Raw genomic sequence first — 13,676 nt, forward strand, 5'->3', positions numbered from 1 at the left:
GAGATGGTGTTGGTAATGAAAGGTGATGGATGGAATATCTCAACTTTGTTGTATGCTGATGATGCAGTGCTACTTGCAAATACCGGAATGTACTACATTATAGTATATTGTGTTTTTTATGCTAATTTTCAGGAATGGAAGCAGCTGCATATCTAGCCACTGATAACCTTGCTGCCGAGGTATCAGTCATTGGAAACACAGCTGTTCCTTTTGAGCGAAGTCTTGGCTCTGTGGTTGGAAAGCGTGTCCAGGAGTTGTTTGAAGAAAATAAAGTTAATTTCTACAATAATGTTGGTGTGACAGAAATAACAGAAGAAGATGGTAAAGTGAGTGGGGTGAGTAAAGAAATTTGTTGATAAGAAAGTACAAGTGTAGTTATGAGGTTTAGTTATAATGAGAATTATGTATGGAGAAGTACATGACAAGTGTTTGTCATCGTTTTTGAATTGGTAGGTAACAGAAATGATTAACCCACATATAAAGATGATTTTGATTGAAGTGAAGCCATAACTTGGGAGGCTTGGATCCTGAGTGGGCAGTTGTATGATTTGTTTCACTAGGCATGTTGCTTGATAGTTCTTTTGCCTTTTTTTCTATCTTGTTGCTTTCAAATCCTACCTCACTCCATCTGAAGTGGGAATGATGGTGTAAATGATGATCCGAAGTTTTGAAGCCAGTTTCATAATAAGAATGTCTGATTTTAAAATTAATTTGTAGAGAGTCTCCAAATCCAGTTTGTACAGATTGTCCCTAATGTGCAGTACAGTATGGAAGTTAGGTGCACTGAACAAAGAATCCATTTTCCCAAGAATACACTGTATTAAAGATAGGTATCTAGGATCTCTTGTAAAACCACAACATTGCATGTTGCTTCATAGCTACTGGTACTCAAAATATATATTTTGTCTATTTGCTTTTGTTCTCTTAGTTAATATAAACAGAGAGAGCTTCTGTGTACAGTACTTCTCTAGTAGATGTTCTAAAACTTAAATCTGGCTAGTGACATAAATACTGTGCATGATCAGATTTGGGTGAGTGTTGGATGGGAATTTTCAGATTTTGATTTCCAGTTTATTAGTGTCATTATACACACACTCAAGATGACCACGTACATGTTGTCAGATAACTTGTTAATACCGTTACAGTACTTTAAAAGCAGCATGCAGTATTTCTCATTTTCTCAGTGTTAAGTGCATATGTGAAGCATGAACATGTGTTGCCATATGTTGATGTATGGAGCCAGTTAATATTGCAGTAAAAAAAAAAAAAAATCATTTAGGTTTCCTGAATTAATACTGTATGTTGTTTAAGAATTCAGTGAAATTTCTTAATTTCAGGTATCCCTTGACTCTGGAGAAACTGTGGGAGCTGATATAGTGGTGCTGGGAGTAGGAGTGGTGCCTAACACTGACTTCCTTGCCTCATCCAACATTTCCCGTGATGACAGGGGCTTTGTACAAGTTAACGAGGTAACATATAGTTTGAGAGAGAAAAAAATATGACTGTGTATTTGTACTGTACTAGGGTGCTTTGTGTATTTGTACTGTACTAGGGTGCTTTGGTGCTATGGTCCTTTATCTGGCAATTAATTGTGTCCTTGAATAAAAACAAGATCATACGGGTATGTGTAGATAAGTCTGTGAGGTAGAGCCGTGATTCTGGGGACTTGAAAGGTGTGAGTCAGTGCATGGCCAGTTTCACTGATGTTGATAGTTTTCCCTTTTGTGCTTACACCTTTCTTGATGAAAAAATAATACCGTGATGGTCATGGTTATGTGTATGATTCACAGTGATGGCTATACCTGTTGTCCTTTTTGAAAACCCCAGACAGCAGGAATCCATTTACTATGAGTGGTTGAGTTGATTTTGTGATATTTTAGAGGTTGCTGAGGGAGAATCTGAAAAATTTAGTTTTACACTATAGGTATATGGCACCACATATAATTCTTTGTAAAGCATGTATATCAATCTTTTACATGTATTCTGTATGAATTGTATCAGTCCCTTACAGTATTTACATTTTATCTGTGTAGTGCCAGACACCTTAATCCCATGAAGGATTCTATTTTTATGTCTGTTCTTTGTTTCATAATACTGTAGTGTGTTTTCAACTTGGCTTCAAGCTGTTAATACTGTAGTACATAATATGAAGGATTTATAATTATTGATATTTATCCTGTTTGTTGACTGTTCTTAAAAGATGTTGCCTTCAGTTTTTTAGTGCATTTTTCAAATAAGTTTACACTGAGGTAATATTTGAATCTTCAGTTCCTGGAAACGAGCGTTCCTGGTGTGTTTTGTGGAGGAGATGTGGCGTCATTTCCACTGTTCTTGGAGGATGGGAACCAGGTCACTATTGGACATTGGCAGGTGGCAATGGGTCATGGCCGCACAGCAGCACAGAACATGCTTGGACAGTCGTCATTTCTCAATTCTGTTCCATTTTTCTGGACTGTTCTGTTTGGCAAGAGTCTTCGTTACACAGGCAAGTTTTGCACTTTAAATGTTGAGTATTTTTTTCTTTCTTAGCACCATACTATTACTATACCACTCCCTCCATTACTTCCATGGCCTTTTATTTTTCCAAGTATCATTTGGTATGGCATGAATCAAAAATTGAGAGACCAGTGGACTGAGAATATTGGAGAAATATATGTGGCATGTTCAGTGGATAGGATAAGAAATGGTCATTTGCAGAAGGTGTATAGTAAGGAGTGGTAGGTGGGGGTGCTCACCATCCACTCACTTGATGTAGTGTTGCTTTGGGTGTCTGCCATTTCCTCTCTTCCTGCCTTCCTCTTCTGACTTTCTATCCTTCATTCTTTCCTTGACCTTCTGCCTATGCGTGCCTTCACATTCCCTATTCCGTCTTTCTTTTCTTCATTCTTTCCTCTTCCTTCTGCCTATGGGTAACTCTACACAAAGTGACAAGCCAAATGGTTTCCTGTAGACCAGGAAACCATTTACTATGCAGGTTGGTAACCATATAACCTAATTATGGCACCTGGTGGTTTGTTGTGTAATTATGGCACTCCAGTTGGATTGAGCCAGTGTATGTTTTTATCCAATGGGTGGTTGGGGTTTATTGCTCACGTAATGCCACTCGGGGATGAGTGAGGCTGGTCACTCTCATCTTGAATGTCAGGACCAACTTGCCTAGTCCTGGGCTTCTACGCTTCTCATGGGGCAACGTAGGATTGGATGATGGATGGATGGATGGTAAAGTAAGGGAGTCTTTCTTAAGAGGGTAGACTCATGTGTGCTTATTTGGTAATAATGTGGAGAGATTGAACATCCAAGTGGTGAAATGGGTATATGTGAACGAAATTGAAGGTGGGAAGAGGTTTGGCAGCCCATGATTAAGTTGGACAGGTAGGGTAATTGAATGTGTGAGAAAGCAAGGTACAGTATTGAAGTTGATATTGTGGAGTTAATGGAAAATAGATTTGGTTGGAGGAAGTTTGTAATGAGAAGTAAGGGTTTGGCATCCTCCTTTCAACTTGAAAGTTAGTGGAATGATTAACTGCCAGAAGTTTATGAAGTTCATCTCCATTTAAAAAAAAAAAAAAAAAAAAAAAAAAATGGTTTGGCTTTTGAGGAAGAGCCATGGAATAAAGATTCTTGGGTATTGAGTGATGTATGAATGATAGTTTTGTCCATTTGCTTTTATACTTTCTTTTTAATTGTTTCTGGATGCTATATCACCCCATCTTTCGGTGGAGGAAAGTCATGATGATGATGATGATGATGATGATCATCATCATCATCATCATCTAATCCTGCGTTGCCCCATTATGAGCATAGGATCCCGGGGCTAGGCAAGTTGTTCCTGAGACTGAAGATGGGAGTGACCAGCCTCACTCATCCCTGAGTGGCATTACATGAGCAGTAAACCCCAACCACCCCTTGGATATAAACCTGCATGGGCTCAATCCGATTGGAGTGCCCTAAGTACCCACTAAACCACCAGGCACCATAATTTGGTTATATGGTTACCACCCAGCATAGTAAATAGCTTCCTTGTGTACAGGAAACCATTTGGCTTTTCACTCAGTATAGAGGCACTAATAGGCAGAAGGAAGAGGAAAGAATGAAGGAAAAACTGACAGAAGAGGGAGTGTAGAGTCACCTGTGTAGGCATAAGGAGGAGGAAAGAATGAAGGAAAGAAAGACAAGAGGACGGAAGGAAGAAAGGAAAGGGCAGTCACCCGAGAGCAGCACTACATCGAGTGAGTGGATGGCGAGTGCCTCCCACCTTCCACCATAATAATCCATCCATCCATCCATCATCCAATCCTATGTCGCCCCATGAGGAATGTAGGAGCCCGAGACTAGGCAAGTTGGTCCTGACGTTTAAGATGAGTGACCAGCCTCACTCATCTCTGAGTGGCATTATGTGAACAAGAAACCTCAATCATCCCTTGGATATAAACCTACACAGTCTCAATCCAATTGGAATGCCATAATTACCCACTAAACCACCAGGTGCCATAATTGGTTATGTGTTTACCACTCAGCATAGTAAATGGTTTCCTGGTGTACAGGAAACTGTTTGGCTTGCCATTCAGTGTAGAGTCACTCATAGGCATATGGAAGAGGAAAGAATGAAGGAATGAAAGAAAGAGGAGGGAGTGCAAAGTCATACATAGGCCAAAGGGAGAGGAAAGAATGAAGGAAAGAAGCAAGGACGAAAGGATGGGGCTGTCACCCGAGAGCAGCACTGCATTGAGTGAGTGGACGATGAGCGCCCCCACTTACCTCAATAATAATAATGATAATAATCCATCCATCCTATATGATGATAATAAATAATAATAATAATAATAATGACACTTGGTTTAGTGAGTAATTAAGGTAATCCAATTGAATTGAGCCAGTGCAGATTTATATCTATGGGATGGTTTGGGTTTGTTGCTCACATAATGCCACTCAGGGATAAGTGAGGCTGGTCTCTCTCATGTTAAATATCAGGACCAACTTACCTAGTCCCGGGCTCCTACGTTCCTCAAGGGGCCACGTAGGATTGGATGATGGATGGATGGATGGATAATCATCATCATCATCATCATCCATTCCTCCTTTCCCACCCAAGGGCAGTTTGAAGAGTAGCAGCATCCAGACAGCCTAAGTTTGTCCAATCCAATAGGCCATGCTTTCATTCACTCATCATTCAAGTCCCTGGAACCCTGGCTCTATCTGATATGCCAGAAACTTTCACCACATTCTGTAGGTTCACATAAATGTATCTGATTGTCATTCCGGATGCTGCCATGTAAAAAGGGGCACTAAATCCGTGATCATGCACTTCTTCTTACAACACTCATCCAGCCAGCTCGATCTCTTGTCCGTTCCATAGCCTCACTGACTTCCATACCTCTCTTCCTCACACATTCATCCACCATATTCCTCCACCTTCTCCTTGCCCTATCTTGCCTCCTCCCTTCTTCAAGTTTGCTCATGTATATATCTTTCACCACTCATTGTTATCCATGCTCTCCACATGACCGTACCATCTCAATACACACTCTTCAGTTCTGGTGTCCACAGACTTCCTCACTCCACATCTTTTACGAATCACATTATCTTGTATCCTATCCACTCTCTGTACTCCACATACATTCCTTAGCAGTCCCATCTCCACTGCTCTCACCCCTGACTTTTCATTTTCATGCCACACCATTGTCTCACATGCATATTTTAATGTTGGCACTAACATTCCTTCATGTAAGCCTTGCGCAGCTGCAACACTCAAGCCTCTGTTTCTCATCAAGGCCTTCTTAGCACCAGCTACTTTCCTTCCTTGTGTCACTTTACTTTTCACTTCTTTGCATATTTTCCTCTTGTTTCTATCACTGTACCCAGTGTTAGATCAGAAATTTGAAAATATTGATCTGATAGGAAATATTACTTTTTTTTTTTTTTCAATTTAACTGCCAAAATAGGCAGTTGAAATATGAGGTTTCAGGCTTTAGAGATTCTGCTGTACATATTAGCCAATTTACAGTACACACACCACTTTCCTTAACTGCCTTATTTGTATCGGTTCACCGTTGATTATGATAACCCATTCTGTTTCTGGTCAGTGCTTCCTTATTACCATATTAATTCAGACTTTGTCACAATTTCTATTAGGTTGTTGAATGTATGATACGCTAATTGGTGGAGACATAGTGAGCATGTCCTCCATACATTAGTGCCAGGGTGGAAGTGTGATATTGGTGTCCACTTTAGGAAAGGATTTAGACACCCATGTTACCCTGATAATTTTCTTTTATCTTTTTCAGGTTATGGAATGTATGATGATGTGATAATTGGCGGAGACCTAGCAACCTTGTCCTTCATAGCATACTACTGCCGAGGTGATAAGGTAGTAGCAGTGGCCAGTTTAGGGAAGGATCCAGCTGCAGCTAATTATGCCGAGAAGCTGCAGCAGCACCAGTTCCTCACTAAAGAAGAAGTCACAGCAGATACTGATGTGGTAATGAAGGTGTCTTGTTAAAATTATGTCCAAGTACAGTAGTAAGTCCTCGTTATAATTTTTGTGTGTGTGCAACTTTTTTTTTGTATACAGTAATCCCTCTAATATCCGAACGCCCAATATCCGAACATCCCCACTAACCGGACATAATCCTCCTGGGATCCAATATTCCCAAAATGGGCCAAAAACTGCAAAAAATTCGAAAAAAATCTGACTTTTTTCCCTCCCATAATTTGAAATTCCCGCCTGGCGCCAAACAGCTGTTACACCATGGTCCCTTCACCCCTTCCTTCCTCCCCCTCCCCCCTCCCCTGTCAGGTTGCCATTTGGTATTTTTCATTACCAAGTGTGGGCCAATTTGGTAATGAAAAATTCGTTTGGTAATGCATTAGAATAATGCATTACCAAATGGATTTTTCACATGTATGAGGATACACAGGATGGAGATGGTGGATTGTTTGCTCTCTCTGATTAATCTGCTACCCTACATAGTGTGAAAATAATCAACATGGTGTTAGTTATAAGGAGAGTGATTACATGTATTTCCACTTGTATATATAATTAGTGAAGAATATATGCTAGCTTTACGAATTTGGTAATGAAAAGTTATATTTGACAATGAAAGTTGAGGAGATTGGTAATGTGGCTGTTGCGATCTGGCAACTCTGTTACCCCACCAACATCAACAGTCACAGCTTAACTCCGATGGAGAGCAGATACTCATAACAGTGCAACCCACAGGTGCTTGTTTTTTGTGAATAAACAGTGAATAAACTGCAATACCTTGCCACTAGAACACACAGGAATTTACAGTGTTGTGCAGTGTTAAGAAATTAGAATTTAGAGTGCAGAGGATTAACTGTGGACTGCAAACTGGCGGTTCAAACCAGTCCAAGACCAAGGGACTTGTAAGTACCCAGAATGTTTAATATTGTATAAACTCACCTCTAAAACCTCATTTTATGGTTCTTTTGCATTTATTTCAGTCTTTTATGTCCCTTATTGGTGTGATTTGGGTCTTAAATAGGTGCTATGCATGTCCAGAGGGAGTTGTATAGGTGTTTTTCAGAGTTAGGGTCCGTAAGTACTAGTCCATAAGCTGGGGCCCAATATCCGGACAGGACCACTATCCGGACCTGCCTATGGCTCTATTGATCCGGATATTGGAGGGGTTACTGTACTATGTCCATAGTAAACTAGAGAAAAATTCCCTGCCCAAGCTTAATTTCTACATCTCAAGTTGATTTGCCAGTTTCCTTTGATTTACAGTACCATTTATTTATATACAAAGTTGGTAATTGAGGACACATCCCTTCCTTATAACGAGAACTTTCTGTGCTGGGATTTAATTAGTAGTGTTGCAACATTTCATGTAGAAATGATTTGTCATTTGTTCAACATTGTGCTGAATCAAAGCAAAATGTAAACTATATCAAATGAATCTTTGTATCCATAAATAACATACCTTTTTAGACAGATTACAGAAGTGTGGGAAGTGTGGCAGATTTCACAAAATAATATTCTTCATGTGGGACCAGTAACTGTTGTATCTGTAGATATTTAGTATTTATTTCAGGCCTGCCATGTACAGTCCTTCAAGGGGAATTCCAGGAAGGGAGCAATGCATCAGTAAGATAGATACAGTAGCTACATTAGTTATTTTAGATAACCCCCCTCCCCCCTGTTTATTTTTTTTTCCCTTATTACTTCCAAATGATTTTGTTCAGTTCAGGAAGCACTTCTTTATGTGAAGGGGTTATTGATAACTATCACTAACTTCTGCATAAGGAAAAGTCTCTGCTAAGGTGAAGAAAATCTTTGGGAGATAAGAGGAAAGGCGTAAAAAAAAAAAAAAAAAAAAAAAGCATTATCAGATTGAAGTGGCTACTTATATAAGCTGTTTACCAAGTAAATTGCACAGTGGTAATTTGTAGGGTACACTGGTAATAGATCTTCATTTGCACTCAGTACGTGACAAAAACTTAGAAGTTGGAGTGTTGGAAATTATTCGGTTGAACAAGGTCTTTCATTTAATGAACATAAAATTTTTGTCAAAAAGTAACTAGTTTTACTTAATAGTAATTAATGCTATTATTTATTATTATTATTATTATTATCCATCCATCCATCCATCATCCAGTCCTATGTCTCCCCATGGGAACGTAGGAACCTGGGGCTAGGTGAGTTAGTCATGACATTTAAGATGAGAGTTACTAGCCTTACTCATCCTTGAGTGGCATATTGTGAACAATAAACCCCAACCATCTCTTGGATATAAACCTGCACCAGCTCAATCCGATTGGAGAGTTATAATTACGCACTGAACCACGAGGCGCCATAATGTGGTTATATGGTTACCACCTAGCGTAGTAAATGGTTTCCTGGTGTATAGGAAACCGTTTGGCTTGTCTCTCAGTGTAGTCACCCATAGGCAGAAGGAAGAGGAAAGTATGAAGGAAAGAAAGAAGAGGGAGTGTAAAGTCACCCATAGGCAGAAGGAAAAGGAAAGATTACCGTATTTTACACCATATAAGGTGCACCGGCATATAATGTGCATCCATGGTTTGGCAGATAATGTAAAGAAAAAAAAATTACTGAGGTTTAGAACAAAGCCAAGGAGCTTAGGACCTACTTGGAGCCTGAGCTGAAACCTTCTTCCCCAACAAGCATGGCCTAGGATATGCTAATCAAGGCTAGTCTGCACCAGTAGCTTAGGTTGACATTATTTTTATTGTAGTCTATGATGAAAAATAAAACAATAAAACTCCACCATGGTCCAAGGCAAGAGAAGCCTATAGCTTTATTTTGGTTCGTCAGCTGACACTACTGTTGACCACTGTCGAGAAGCTCAGACTGTATCTGACAGGGTGGGTGATTGTGTTCTTTCATACATCACAGCAAATTATCATACTTTCTTAAAAAATAATTTTTACCACCAAAAGGCACAAGAAAATATCCGAAAATGATACTTTATTCAACAATGAGAAGAGAATGAAAAGGTTGCAGGTCTGTGATACTGAAACAATATAAAGAAACAATCATGGTATGGCCATCATGTGAAGTTTCTGATAATACCGTAGTGTAGGCTAGGCTTAATGTTAGATCCAGTCTAATCAGTTACTTGCTAGGCTCATACTTGATTTTTTCAGTAATACAATGTTTTCATATATAAACAGATATATTGCATATGTATTTTTTGTGGCTTTGGATCGTATATATAGTTATACCTGAGTATTCTAGGGGCCACTATGGTGAACAGGAGAGTGTAGGTACTAGGTAACGCAACTCATAGGCCTAAGCCGAACCTGACCTTCGTGGTATGATGCACAGTGTTATTTTTTAACCTTTTTTCCTAGAAGAAAAGTGCGCAATATATGGCGAAAAATATGGTTACTATTATTATTATTATTATTATTATTGCTACTCCTCACCCTGCCCTTGGGTGGGAAAGGAGGTCTGGATGATGATGATGATCATGATGATGATCATGATGATGATGATTATTATTATTATGTAGGTGGGGGTGCTCACGTGCACTCACTCGATGTAGTGCTGCTCTTGGATGACTGCCCATTCCTCTCTTCCTTCCTTCTTTCCATCCCTCCTCTTCTGTGTTTCTTTCCTTCATTTTTTCCTCATCCTCCTGTCTACGGGTGATTCTGCACTGAGTGACAAGCCAGATGGTTTCCTGTACGCCAGGAAACCATTTATAATGCTGGGTGGCTAACTGGTAACCATATTACTGTACCAACTTATGGCACCTGGTGGTTTAGTGGGTAATTAAGGCACTCCAACTGGATTGAGCCTGTGTAAATATATACCTAAGGGATGTTTGGGTTTAGTGCTCATGTAATGCCACTCAGAGATGAGTGAGGCTGGTCACTCTCATCTTCAATGTCAGGAACATCTTGCCTAACCTTGAGCTCATATGTTCCTCATGGGACAACACAGGATCAGATGATGTATGTATAATGTATGCATTATTATGTAATTCAGACCTCAGTCCCATATTTTTAACAGGTGATAAATATGGGTTTAACCAGGTAGTTTGATGACAGAAGCCTCATGTTGAGGACAATGCTTTTTTTTTTTTTTTTTTAAATATGTATTAAAGTACTTTGCTGTACTTGACTGCACTATAATGAGATTATGGTTCAGTAATATTAGACAGTTTAAGCATTCATATTATAACTTTCCATTCCATAGCTATTTACATAACCAGTACTTCCCTTTTGAATACACCAATACAATAAGTAGGATTTTTTTTATTCTGAAAATGTTCTCTTATGCCCTTCTTCCCATCATTTTATGGTAAGCCATATTATACACCAAAGCTTAGTGTTTATTTGGATGAAAAAGCTATTCCCAAGTTTGTTTGACTTTTCTCCTCAATAAGGACATTTCACAAAACTGAGTGTTCGTTCACCATTTATTTATTTATTTTTAAATAACAACTTTTGTTTATCTTTATTACCTTTTGAGGAGCATCAGCCACTTGGAGATCCCAGTCTAAAGACACTTGTCATGAATGACAAATATAAAGGATATAAAGGACTGAGGACCTACTGTACACTAAAAGGTATATGTTCTTGATTTGGATATTTTTGGCTATGTCATTGTTCAAGTAACAATGCAAAATTTGTTGAGATATCTGGAAATAAAAAGTAAATTGTGTAGTGCTGTTGGATGTTAGAAATTGCGATAAAATGGTACAGTACATAATAGAAAGTGTTTGGAAGTGAAATGTCATCTTTAATGATAATTTTACTCTCATTATATACCGTATTTGTTTTGTGGATGTCCAATGATATTATTGTGGTTTTCAGAGTTTCTGAAATGTCATGCATGTTGAATGTTCTATTTCTTTATAGTTGCAGAAACATAGATTAAAGGTATGGTAATTTTACATTCAGTACAGCATCAATTATTGTACTTTCTGTTAGACTTGAAGAAATTTAATTTTATTTTTTGGAGTTCAGTTGCACTGAAGAATCTCTTGAATGTGCCTTTTTATGTTTACAGAGGCAAACAGTTAACAGTTATGCTCTTCTGAACCCTTTCAGTCCAGTGACATTAAATATTAGTCTTGCTGCTAGGGTTTAAAAATTCCCTCAATTAGAGAAGGGGTTAGTGAAGGCTATTTCTAACCCTTCCAGTTAAGTAGGTCTCCTCTGAGCCAATAAAAATAATCTTATGCAAAAATGTATTATAGGACCAGATTGAAGGGGTTACTCTGCAGGGATATACAGTACTCCTCAGATGTGAAGCAGCCAGTGCAGTTCTAGGTTAGTCAAAATAAAGTAGTGTTTGTGCCTTACAGTTTAGTTACCTATATTTTATACACAAGATTCATATAGTTTTCTTGGAAATGTGTTCTTAAAAGAAAGTAGTACATGTGCCTTATAGTTTGCTTACATATATTTTCTATGTGACATAATTTTCGTAGTAATAAATTTGTAGTTTGTTGTACACCAGTTTCATTTATTATTAATTATTTAGTACAGGTACCTTTTCCTTTCATCGTGAAGCTCTGCAGTCGAGACAGATCAAGGTTGAAATACTGTAGGACTGTCTGTGTGTGGTTATGTATAGTATCATCATTTTGTACTGGACCAGTCTTCATCCAGTCCTTATAAATATGTTCCTCTAAGTCATCATCATCATTGTTGCCATAGTCATTATTGTTGTCATTATCATTATTATCTTTACTTTTTTCCCACCTAAGGATGGAGTTGGGTAGGATCCAGAAACAAGGAAACAAAGTACAGAAATAGAAGATCCACTCTATCTATCTATCTATAGCCCGACGCCCTAATCCCACAAAGGGTGAGAGCAGTGGAAATGAGTTACTTGAGAGGAGCATGTGGAGTGACATGGAGGGACAGGTTGACGAATGAAGAAGTGAAGGAACGTTGTGGGGTAGATGTGGATGTGGTTGAAAAGATTAGGAGAAATACACTGAGGTGGTTTGGACATGTGGAGAGGATGGAGAATGAAAGACTGACTAAGAGGGTGTATGTAGGTGAGGTGGAGGGAGGGAGAGGGAGGGGTAGACCGAGGATGAGGTGGAGGGATGGAGTTGAGAGGTATATGAGGGAGGGGGGGGTGAGTTGGGGGGAGGGGAGTCAAATGGTGGGTGACAGAGTGACTTGGAGGCGTTTTGTCTGCGGCCAAGATCCACTCACATACAGTAATATTGTAATCAGTGAAATTTGTCAAGACAATCACTCACCTCATTCATACCCCTAGAGTCCTGGCTTTCCTGTAACAAATACATTGAACATCATGTAGTTTCATTATTATTATTATAATTTTTGTTGTTATTAATTTTTTTTAGTACATTTCATATGCTTAGATGTATGGTTGTTTTATGTAAGTTCTCATTCCCCCCTCCCCTTTTCATATCCAGCTCTAGGAAAAGACTACACTGAGGCTCAGCAGTTGTTCTACATATCACACAGTTTACATGTCACTGCTTTGGCACTAATATCCACTTTCCTTGCTGAACAGATGCTAGGGCAGCCACCATCAGGACTGGTGTAGTGCTTTTAAAGAGGGTTTAAGTCACATGTCATTGAGAGTTTTGTGGAGACCAGTAGCTCAGAGCATTTTCAACAATTCGGAATAATTATTTTACCTTTCCTTGTTTTGTTTCCTTTCATGCTAAAAAACTACAGTATACACTTTATCCTTCCAGTGTTCCGGTACTTGCCTCCTCACCTGACTAGTATCGTCTTTTTGCAATCTGTGAATTATCAACCTCCTTTCCACTTTACTTCAGCATTGCTGGCCTGATTTCCTTTCACTGCTTTTGATTTATATTTTTATCAGCTTTTGTATTGAAGATACACAGTTCTCACTGACTAACATTGGCAGTTAAATACAGAAATTTGTCAGTAAATAGGTGGCCCAGCCAGTTGTGGCTCATAAAAGGTCAAGTCCAGGGTACGATAAAGGTTTACTCGATTTCCTGCTTATACTAAATGTCGGGACCAACTGCCTAGCCCCAGGCTCCTACGCTCCTCATGGGGCAATGTAGGATTGGATGATGGATGGACTACTTAAGGAAGTATGACAGGCCCTATGCCTTTAATGTGTGGACATTATAGCCTTGTCCCAAGCTCCTGTGCTTCATATTGGTCAGTACTGGATTGGACTGGTATGTGAACAGAAATGTCTTCTGTTTATTGATTTTTTA

General features: G+C 39.0%; 1 protein-coding gene across 1 annotated transcript in view; it reads left to right on the forward strand.

Moving 5' to 3' along the window:
- The window catches only part of LOC145393761 (apoptosis-inducing factor 3), a 28,103-nt gene extending 16,231 nt beyond the window's left edge, over window positions 1-11,872 (forward strand). The window contains exons 8-12 of the mRNA XM_080267808.1: window positions 133-335; window positions 1,338-1,469; window positions 2,269-2,485; window positions 6,285-6,478; window positions 11,691-11,872. Of these exons, the coding sequence (XP_080123934.1) occupies window positions 133-335; window positions 1,338-1,469; window positions 2,269-2,485; window positions 6,285-6,478; window positions 11,691-11,768 (824 nt within the window). The 3' untranslated portion in view covers window positions 11,769-11,872. The remainder of the gene's footprint in view (window positions 1-132; window positions 336-1,337; window positions 1,470-2,268; window positions 2,486-6,284; window positions 6,479-11,690) is intronic.
- Window positions 11,873-13,676: the final 1,804 nt, after the last annotated feature.

Source organism: Coenobita brevimanus, chromosome 25 (genome assembly GCF_032717465.1).
Source record: "Coenobita brevimanus isolate Jiangsu-jjx chromosome 25, ASM3271746v2, whole genome shotgun sequence".
Classification (NCBI taxonomy): Eukaryota; Metazoa; Arthropoda; class Malacostraca; order Decapoda; family Coenobitidae; genus Coenobita; species Coenobita brevimanus.